General features: G+C 29.7%; 2 protein-coding genes across 2 annotated transcripts; one reads left to right on the forward strand and one right to left on the reverse strand.

Annotated features, from left to right (window-relative positions):
- Positions 1–810: 810 nt before the first annotated feature.
- On the forward strand, positions 811–3444 carry LOC113517051 (V-type proton ATPase subunit d). Its single transcript, XM_026901571.3, has 4 exons — positions 811–1029; positions 1132–1640; positions 1788–2042; positions 2599–3444. Exons 1-4 carry the CDS (start codon positions 909–911, stop codon positions 2758–2760), a joined length of 1047 nt encoding a protein of 348 aa, XP_026757372.1. The 5' UTR covers positions 811–908; the 3' UTR covers positions 2761–3444.
- A 1546-nt stretch (positions 3445–4990) lies between these two features.
- Positions 4991–6291, reverse strand: LOC113516806 (probable tRNA(His) guanylyltransferase). Its single transcript, XM_026901280.3, has 2 exons — positions 5593–6291; positions 4991–5335 (listed from the first exon to the last, which is right to left on the reverse strand). The coding sequence occupies exons 1-2, from the start codon at positions 6190–6192 to the stop codon at positions 5018–5020; spliced, it is 918 nt and encodes a 305-aa protein (XP_026757081.2). The 5' UTR covers positions 6193–6291; the 3' UTR covers positions 4991–5017.
- Between the last annotated feature and the right edge of the window lie 5122 nt (positions 6292–11413).

The raw sequence follows: 11413 nt of genomic DNA on the forward strand, positions 1-11413 counted from the left end.
TCCAATTCTAAAGAATATATATGTATTATATTATGTATATAAGAAAAATAGCTGCATAACATTATTTAAATTACATTAACTATAACATAATTAAAATTATATTTTAAAAGGTGACATTCTAACGGGAAACAGCATACTACAAATATAATTAATTAATTATTCATACATAATTTTAAATACTATTTTTATATATAAAGTTTGCGTTAAATATCAGAGGAAAAAGAATAATAAGAATCGAGTGATGTTTTTAATAGCAAGACAATTTTATGAAGGTGTTAATTTAAGGTGATATATAATAATTCTTTACTCATCGGTTTAAAGCTATTAAAAATGAAGTTGAATATTTTGTTTATTTTTTATATTATATCACACTGAACACATATTTATTTATATTTTTATTTATTACTACGTAATTTATCAAAACATATAAGTTGCTATAATATTTAAATAAAAACTTTTAATATTTGTTTTTTTTTTTTTAAATGAGGCCATAACCTAGTCCTATATTCAGCAATGGCAAGTTAATAGCTGATATAATTAGTCCTTGGTATCTCAGAATCGATCCCATTATCCATGTCCTCTATTTGAATATCTATGGTACCTTCCTCAAGTGATAGATTTACGGCCCTGCCCAAGTCCTCAATTTTGGTTTGTTTTAATGATAGATAAAAAATATTTTTCATATTCGAGGCTATAGGTTCAATCTAAGGTTTAGAAATCTATTTATTTATAGAATAGAGCAAAGACATTGGATGAGTAATAGAATTACACATTTAATAGCATATGGTAACACATTTTGTTTATGGTTAACTGATTGATCATATGATCGATGTTCCTTCCACTTCTTCATAGTGGTTTGTAGTTTGGTGAATGATTATTGTTTATTTAAACGGTAGGGAATTTATACCATGAAGGGTTGTATTTTTAATATTGATGCTGGTTATTTGGAAGGGTTGTGCCGTGGGTTCAAATGCGGAATTCTCAAGCAATCGGATTATTTGAACTTGGTCCAATGCGAAACATTAGAAGGTAGTTTTTGTATAATATTTTACTTCCTTTAAGGTGTATATAGTGTAATTCATCTCTAAATTAATATTCAGAAACAAAATTGTACTTATGTATTGTTTGCAGATTTGAAACTTCATTTGCAAGGTACTGATTATGGGACCTTCCTCGCCAATGAGCCCAGTCCTCTTTCCGTATCAACTATCGATGACAAACTTCGCGAGAAACTTGTTATTGAATTCCAGCATCTTAGAAATCATTCTGTGGAACCACTATCCACATTCCTGGACTTCATTACTTACAGTTACATGATTGATAACATCATATTGCTGATTACGGGTACTTTGCACCAAAGACCAATTTCGGAATTGATTCCCAAATGCCACCCATTGGGTTCCTTTGAACAAATGGAAGCCATTCATGTTGCTGCCACCCCTGCAGAATTGTACAATGCTGTGCTGGTGGACACTCCATTGGCTCCATTCTTTGTGGATTGTATCAGTGAGCAGGATTTGGATGAGATGAACATTGAAATCATCCGCAACACTCTGTACAAAGCTTACTTGGAAGCCTTTTATGATTTTTGTAAACAAATTGGAGGAACTACAGCTGATGTCATGTGTGAAATTTTGGCTGTAAGTATAATAATAAATATCCTTTAGCTATAATAGTAAATTTTCTTTTAATAACTCTTAAAACATAATAACCAGAATTGTGTTAAAAAATGTATATTGTGTAGAGATTATCCAAATTTTTTATTTAAATAATATAAATTCTTTTAGTTTGAAGCTGATCGTCGTGCTATTATAATTACTATCAACTCATTTGGAACCGAGTTATCTAAAGATGATCGTGCTAAGCTTTACCCTCGCTGTGGTAAGTTGAATCCGGATGGACTGGCTGCACTGGCACGTGCTGATGACTATGAACAGGTTAAAGCAGTGGCTGAGTATTATGCGGAGTACTCAGCCTTGTTTGAAGGTGCTGGGAATAATGTTGGCGATAAGACGTTGGAAGACAAGTTCTTTGAACATGAGGTGAGAATTACTACATTCATAAAGAAAGATATCATATGTAGACTGATGTATCAGTATTATGTGCATTGTCAATACTCTACATTTTATTAGAATAAAATTAAATCAAATTCAGTTAAGAATTATGATAACATTTCTTTTAGACTGGTCTGTGCTTAAACCAAAAGTAATCAATTGGAAACAGTACCAATTTAACCACTTTGAAAAGGTTAATAAAAGTGTGACATACTTGAAGTAGCAGCTTGAGTTTATGTTTTATTCTATTTAGTTAAATATATAATCCTGATTTTAATATTTATAATAATCACTTCAGCAGAAGAAAGCTGACATAAAAACTAAGTTGTTGCTATATATATGTATGTATATCTTTATAAGAATGTTTGAGATTTTATAGATATATATGTATATTGATATTTAATTTTAAACTACTGTAGTAACTTTTTAACTATCTTTTAAAGAATGTGTTTATTGCTAACTGTCATGAAGTTTGGTGAACTAATGTAATATGATAAAAAAGTGTATTTTATGGATAAATAATTTAAAATATATATTTTTTCAGGTAAGCCTTAATGTGCATGCCTTTCTACAACAATTCCACTTTGGAGTCTTCTATTCATACCTAAAGCTGAAAGAACAGGAATGCCGTAACATTGTGTGGATTAGTGAGTGTGTTGCCCAAAAACACCGTACCAAGATTGACAATTACATTCCCATATTTTAATTTTCTTAAGTTTGTGTATACCTACCTATATACCTAAATGAACGTTAATTCAATTTCTTTGTATATATTACATAACAAGTATAAATAAGATGTCTACTGGTCATTTGTTTGAATGAACTTGCATATAAAAATATTTAGAACATTGTTTTTAACCAGCTTTAAGAGCAGCAGTATCATGTTATTTTCAACATTAAAATTTTATGAAAATATATTAAAATCATTTAATAAAGTGTAGGTATAGAATATTAATTATTGTATAAATATTTATGCTCCTGTAAATTTTTAATATTGGATGCAATATCTCTATTCAATATTTTTTAGGAACTGTAAATGTAATGAAAATGTGTCTCTGCCTACTTCAGAAATGAGGTGATCGTTAATAAACCAGTCCAGTAAAAACGTAAAGATGAGAGTATTGTTCCCTATTTAATGAAAGTTAAATCGATTTGCATTAAATTGATTTATTATTGTCAATCAGGCAAGTAAAAATATTACCATTAGACATTTATTGTTAGAGAACATATAAATTATAATTATTTCCAATTATTAATATAAAATTTAAATGTTATCAATAAAAATAATGGAAATGTAACAAATCTAGTTCTATTAATATTGTTCTATTTTATTGAAGGTAATTTTAGATTATATAAATGTATGCAGTAAATAAATAATTTATGTATCTTATGAAGTATTTTCATTCCATATTTTTCTAGTATACCAAAAATGCCAAAACAGCTAATAGTAACTTGACAGTAATCAGACCACTCTTCATCTTTTAACACACTACCATATCAGAAATATAAATGTAAAAATGGAAACTATGATTTCTTTTCTATGTGTTATTAGAGCTTACAAAATAAATGTTTATTATCATTGTTATTAAAGTGTTTGTTATTTCTTGGCAGATTACTCGACAATAGTTACCATGAAATTTGGTATATAAATACAATTTGCAAAGAAAAAGAACATAGGCAAACCATATAGTTTACCTATGTTATAGACGATGTCGCGGATAAAAATTAGTTATCTATATTGCAATTTTTGCCTAAAAATTATTTACCCAATAACATTATTGTTCAGTTAGCATTCGTTAAGAGTACTACATCTTTCTTTATCGTAGTTAATACAGCTTAATGTGTTAGTAGTATAAATATATTTTGTTCTAAAAAAAAAACCAACATCTAGAAACCTAAACATGGATTGGGAATATATGACAATATTTCATACTTTGGTTTATAACACAAGTGCTGCCCAATTAATTTTCGTCGTAACTGTCATATTCTTTCTCGTCTTTTTTCTATCTTTTTCAACCCAGTTACTCCCAATTACCTTAAGGAACCATTTGTATTTCTCGATGATGTGCAAAATCACGTATTACGCGTATTATATACGCTGTCAGGTTGACCTCCACGTTGACGTTGACTAGCCACTCCTCATTTCCTTCTCATATCCATTTTATGCTCTGTCTGTTTCGTTATTGTGTAAAATAATTATATAATTTGTATATAACTACTATATATATATATATATATATAAGTATATATAGAATTATTCTTTAAGTGTGGTGCAATAATGAATAAATAAAGAATTGAATTTGCCAATAAATATTTTTACACCTTACAGAAAAACAACATGGGAAAATAAGAGTGAACCATATCAATTGCATAAAGAATTATCAAAATTAATTTAGACTTGGTGACATAATCGCGTAACATAGCCATAAAAATGAAAAATGAATTTAAAATCTTTACCTTTTAGATTATTGAAAATGGTAAGATTTTATTTCTGAGCAAATATAAGAAGTTTATTGTTTGGAGTTATTCTCATACAACAATTTATTTTATTGACCAGTTGTTTCAATCTTAATAAATGTTTCAGTTCCGCTAATAAAACTTAACTGAGTAGGTATGTTAATGAAATAAATCATATAGTCTGCTTCAATAGAACTTAATAAAAATTATAAAACTATTGTCATCATATAAATTATTAATTTAACCCTGAGATCTCAGTAGTTTTTATGATTTCAGATGATATAGATTCCAATATTCAGTATGGTCTCTTTAGTCTCTTGGTTCTATTGGATCATTTTTCCTAGATAAGTGGCAAACAAGTTATTATTATAATGAAAAGAAATGAGACGGAGATGATGTGAGTACTAATGAAAATAATTCTATCACTAAATCAATAGGTTTAAATTTTATACATGTTTTCAACAACAAAAATGGAAAAATAAGAATTACTATGTCAAAGATTTATTTTATTCTGATGGCTCTTTCAGTTTTAGCTGTTCTTCAATAATATCTGTAATTGGACCTATATGTATAAAATTTTGTTTTGATGGTTTAACTGTTAATAAAGTTGAATGTTCTTTCCAGAAAATCTCTTTTAGCATGTCATCATGAATATCCACAATTACTGTATATGTTTTATTTGTATCTTGATTGTTTATAATTTTTCTAAGTAGTAATGTTCCTCTCTTATAAATATCAGGTTCATTATTGTAATTTATGTGAAACTCATTATATAATATTTCATTTTTGTTAGCTGAGACAGTGCCACATAAGCGTTTTTCTGCCTGTAAAACAGTAAAAAAATTTGATAAATAATAATATTTATAAAAACCTATTAAGGTTTTTTTACAAAAACTTTTACATAAGTTTATAATTTTATAAAGAACTGAACAGGAAAGAAGAACACTAGAAATGGAAATATTTTCTTTTCAATTGGTCATTCATAAAGAAAATTTATGAGTTTCTAAAGGTACCCACTGGCCATAGTTCTTTAAGGATGATTTAGAAAACTCTTATTTAAAATGATGTACAACATTCTAACCTGTGTGGGGCTCATATTTCCTTTTAATACAAGATTCCAAAAAGTTGTATTATATAAGTTATTTATATGAACATCTGCTTGTCTCCATTTCATGTAATCAATTAAGTTTTCATCAGATGGATACAAAATAATACGGCCATCAAATGTTGGTGGATATTTTAGATTGTATGTGCCAAAAAATTTGCTCCAATAATACACATATGATGAAGAAAATTTGCTGTTTATTGTAGTAAGTAGTTTAGATGCTCGACGATTGTACAGAGTCGTATGCTTTTTAAATATGAAAGAATATTCATCACTTTGTCCAAATGCCATTAATAAATCATGAAATTCTTTAAATACACTAAATGCAGCATAATTCATTAATCTAAGAGCTCTTATATCATTGGGTTTTGAAAAATCATGATCTTCAGAAAATTTATGAAAACATTTTCCATCGAGTCTTACAACAATCCACGAATTGGGTAATAAGGTGTCATCTAATTCAAACATTTTAACATATTCAAAAGAACTTTTTGCCATTTTGAAGGTAGTCAATTTATTACTACGTTTAATTAATATTGTTTTAAATAAAATTTCTCTATTAAAAATTAACGACATTAAAGTTAATTGGAAGTAAATAATAAATTAAAATATTTAAATTCAAATTCAGGTAGGAAGTAATAATTAATAAAGTATATTATATTGAAGAACTGTCACAACTGTATATTATATTGAAGAACTGTCACAACTGTCAAAAGAGTTTTTTTTTTCCTTTCTTATGGTACGGCACAAAGTGCATCCGCCAAAAACAAAGTTTGGGAAACAGCATTTTATTAAAGGAATCTTCAATTTTAAACATAAATATGACTATAATTATTGTTAGGAGTATGAGATGTACGACCTAATTATCTGTGTCTATCGATGACAATGTTCGTTGCTAAGCATCTTGTTGATTGTAACATTTTATTCTGCTTATTATACGTATTTTAATATTTTAATATCGCTTTCTGTTCTCCACTTTAATATGGTAGCAGAGCAAATAATAACGATATAAAATAGCCTCCTATGGAAAAATAGAACAATTAAATAAAGATAACTATGATACTTGGGCCTTACAAGCAAAAGCAGTCTTTGTTAAACAAAAGCTATGGAAATACGTAGTAACTCCAGACATAGAATATGAGGATCCTAAAATTAAAGAAGAAGACTTGCTAGCGCAGTCAGAACTCATTCTATTGATGTCTGCAGCAGAAATTAAACTAATAAAAAAATGTGCAACTGCACATGAAATGTGGCAAAAGCTCAATGATATATATTCGAGCAAAGGTCCGGCAAGAAAGGCTAGTCTATTAAAACAACTAATTTATAGATTACAAAATGGCGATGATATACGTGAACATTTAAATAAGTTTATGGATATAGTTGAAAAGTTAAATCAAATGGATATAAGTATTCATGACGATCTACTTTCAGTTATGATGCTATACACCTTGCCGCCAGACTATGAAAATTTTAGAGTAGCGATAGAATCGAGAGACACGTTACCTAAACCTGAGGATCTTAAGATCAAAATTATTGAAGAATCGGAAGCGAGAAAACATTTATCCTCTCAAGATGCAAGCACAAAATGAAGAAGTTTATTATTTTTTGCAAGATATGTAAGAAAAAAGGACATAATACTAAAAACTGTAAAAAGAAGTCATCATACTACAAAAATAAGACGAATATAAAATCAAGTCATGATAGCAAAGACGTAAATAAAAATAACATTTTTGTCTATATGTATCTAAGGAAGAAAACAAAAATGAATGGATCATAGATAGCGGATGCACTTCACATATGTCTTATGAAAGAAATATATTTCAAAATTTAGAAAACACTTGCAAAACGTTAAAATTAGCGTCTGACGATGGTGCTGCTGAAATAAAAGGACAAGGTTTAGTATGTTTACAGTTAAATGAACCTGAAAAGAAAGGAGAAATTAAATTATGTGACACATTATATGTACCAGATTTGTCACTGAATCTTTTATCTGTTGGTAAGATTACCGAAAATGGGTGTACTGTTCTTTACAAAAAATAAGGCAGTAGTTACTCACAAAGATGAAGGTGTGATTTTGAAAGCACATAGAAAAGCCGATGGTTTATACTATGTTGATGCCAAACTAAATAAATCTCAAACATGTCATTACACAGATCAAAGCAAAATTCATCACTGGCACAGGAAACTTGGTCATATGAATGAAAATGACATGAAGTTTGCTTTAAGAAATAAAAGCCTAAAAGGTTTAGAATTTGGTTTAAACGAGAAACTTGGAGATTGTGAAATTTGTATTCAAGCCAAAATAAAAAGACTACCATCTAAAGCTAATACTGTTTCGTACTACACAACGATTAGAAATCATACATTCGGACGTTTGTGGAGAGATGAAGTCTGAAACTTATGCAGGTAACAAATACTTTGTTACTTTCATCGATGATCTTACTCGGTAATATAGTCGTGTATATTGTATCAAAAAGAAAAGTGAAGTATTATACAACTTTATGTAATTTAAATATGAGATGGAAAATTATACTGGCAATAAAATAAAATGTCTTCAGTCAGACAATGGCTTAGAGTACTGTAATAATGATTTTGAAATTTTTTAAAGAAGAATGGTATAACAAGACGATTAATATATAACTCCTCACCAAAATGGTATAGCTGAAAGAAAAATATTTAGAAAAAGCTAGATGTTTAATGATAGAATCTGGAGCACCGATGACTCTATGGGGTGAAGCTATATTATACATTTCGAATAGAAGTATAAATAAAAGTATTGACAACTTGACACCGTTTGAAAAATGGGTCGGAAGAAAACCGTCTTTAAATCATTTTAATGTATTCGAATAAAAGCGTACATGCTTCTCAAAAATAAACAAAACAGAAACAAATTTGAAACAAAAGCCATTCCTGGTATGTTTGCAGGATATTCTGAACGATCAAAAGCTTTTAAAATTTGGGTACCTACAAAAGGTAAAATTATGATTTCAAAAGATGTAAATTTGTTGATAAATTTTTCTATAAAGAAAACTTTAATTCAAATAAATCAGCAAATAAATTACAACTGGTTATGTAGATCTGCTCTTTGATAATATTGAGAAATTAGAAGAGAGAGATAAAAAACAAACTATAATCAATGAAGAGAACATTGACCCAAATGAAACTGAAAGCGAATATGAATCGATTAACAATGATTTTGAGACAGATGATGAAAGAAATATCGAGCTGGTAGAAGAAACAAGACCTTCGGAAAGCCAAGCTGAAACAAATGATGAAGAGACACATGAAGAAGTTCAATCAGAAGTTAAACGGTCACTTCGAAATCGTAATTATTTACGAGCGCCTACAAGATTTGACGACTTTGTGATGACTGCTTCTGAAGAGGTAATGAACTCACAAAAAGAACCTGAAACGTACAATGAAGCAATGAAAAGTAAAGATAAAAAGAAATGGCTTGAAGCGATGCTGAGTGAAATGACTTCTCTAGAAGAGAACCAAACCTGGGATATGGAGCTACCTAAAGGTAGTAAATAAAATCTTTTTTAATTTATAAAAAAAAACGAATCCTGATGGAAGTATTGATCGATATAAATAGGTTAGTTGTAAAAGGTTTTTCACAAAAATGGTGTGGATTATGATAAGACATTTAGCCCAGTTGTCCGCTTGAGTACAATTAGAGCAATGCTAGGAGTAGCTGCAAAAGAAAATTTATCTCTTTGTCAATTCGACGTATCCACAGCATTCCTCAACGGATCAGTTGAAGAAAAAATATTTATAAAACAACCTGAAGGTTATAACGATGGTACAAATAGGGTCTGCCGTTTGAAAAGAAGCCTATATGGACTTATATATACGTTGCTGGAATACTTGTATACATGAGTTTTTAATAAATTCTAAATTCATACAAAGCCAGTCTGATCCTTGTTTATACATCAGAAAGAATGGCCTGTCGAAAGTGATTATTGGATTATATGTTGATGATGGATTGGTAGCGTCAACATCAGAGAAAGAAGGAAAGAAATTTCTTGAAGAGTTACAAAAACGCTTTAAGATTACGACAAAAAAGTTATTTTGAGAGGACTCGAACTAGAAAGATCTAATGATGGATATATAACATTAAGTCAGAAAGCCTATACAAAGAAATTACTAGAAAAATTTCGCATGTCTGACTGCAAACCGGCTTTAACACCAATAATAAAAGAAAATAGTCAAGATACGTCTCTAGATGAAAGCGAATTTCCTTATCGCCAGGCAGTTGGAGCACTGTCATATTTAATGGTAGGGACAAGACCAGATATCAGTTACGCAGTGATGTTGCCTCCAGAAATTTAGAGAAAACCAACGAAACGGGATGTTATTGGAGTAAAAAGAATACTTCGCTACCTGAAAGGATCAGTAGATTAATATTTAAGACTGATATCACAGAAATTTAAATTGTTACAGTGATGCTTATTGATCAAGAAACTTGTCACTCTACAGGAATAATATTTTAGTTGGAAAAGTCAAAAACAAGGAATAGTAGCCTTATCTTCGACAGATGAACTTATAGCTGCTAGTGAAGCAACACAGGAAATTATTTGGCTAAAAGAGTTACTATCTGAATTAACGGAGCTAGACAAGCAACCAGTTCTCTATGTGGACAATGAATCTGCAATAAAATTAGCTCACAACCCTGCATATGAATATCATAAAAGGACAAAGCATATCAAGCGCAAGCATTTTTATGTCAGGGAATGTGTAAAGGACGGGCATCTATTAGTGAAGCATGTCTCATCGGAACATCAATTAGCCGATATGTTCACGAAGCCACTCTACAGACCAAGATTAGAAGAACTGTCCTCACGCATTGGAATTAGCAGCAGCTATAAATAGTATCGGGATCAAAGAGATGAGATTAGATATACGACCTAATTATCTGTGTCTATCGATGACAATGTTCGTTGCTAAGCATCTTGTTGATTGTAACATTTTATTCTGCTTATTATACGTATTTTAATATTTTAATATCGCTTTCTGTTCTCCACTTTAATAATTATTAACTTTATTTTTAAAGAATTTGTCCAAAAGGTGTATCGGATAATTTGTGATAAGCGACTGATAAGGTAAATCGGGTGTGGGCGGGTTTTATAGCGGGGCAGGTAGCGCAACTCGTGGATACCTTATGGAGCAATTTTTTTTATTTTCCCTGACGCCCAATTAAAATGCGTCATTAAATCAGCACTTAAGTTTTTTTTAAGGGTATTCATATTAAAAGAAAGCATAATTCTTCAGCTTTTGAATGACATATCATTTTTATAATTGACATTTGTCGTTTTAGTAAAATCAATGCATATTTGCGCCGTCAAGGGTTGAGTCGATTTGGTTGCTCGCGAGTGTATAATAAACTGTAATAAGATTTTGTTTTGTTAGGTACATTTAAAACCATGATAAATGATGATTTATTTAAGGTTTGAAAATAAATAAAAATGGCAACCCTAATAATGTATTAGTGTTAGTTTTTTTTTTATGGGTGAAAATGGAATGGTAACTCCGCTTGCGCTAACGGGATATACTGGCGGAGCACCAGTCAAGGGTGATAGATGATGCTTGCATTCTTTCTACATAAACTGTGTCGAATATATAACTAGTAATGTAAAATTTTTCATTGACTGATACATTTGGCATATCAAACATTTTTTATACACTAAACTGCTATGAATTGAGAAACACAGCAACTGATGATCTTTCATCTTCTTCTTACTAACTATATTTGCATAAGAAGAAAGGAAGCAACCATATGATTTAAAATTTTTATTAT

Source organism: Galleria mellonella, unplaced genomic scaffold (genome assembly GCF_026898425.1).
Source record: "Galleria mellonella isolate WM207_F2 unplaced genomic scaffold, CSIRO_AGI_GalMel_v1 utg143, whole genome shotgun sequence".
NCBI classification, from domain to species: Eukaryota; Metazoa; Arthropoda; class Insecta; order Lepidoptera; family Pyralidae; genus Galleria; species Galleria mellonella.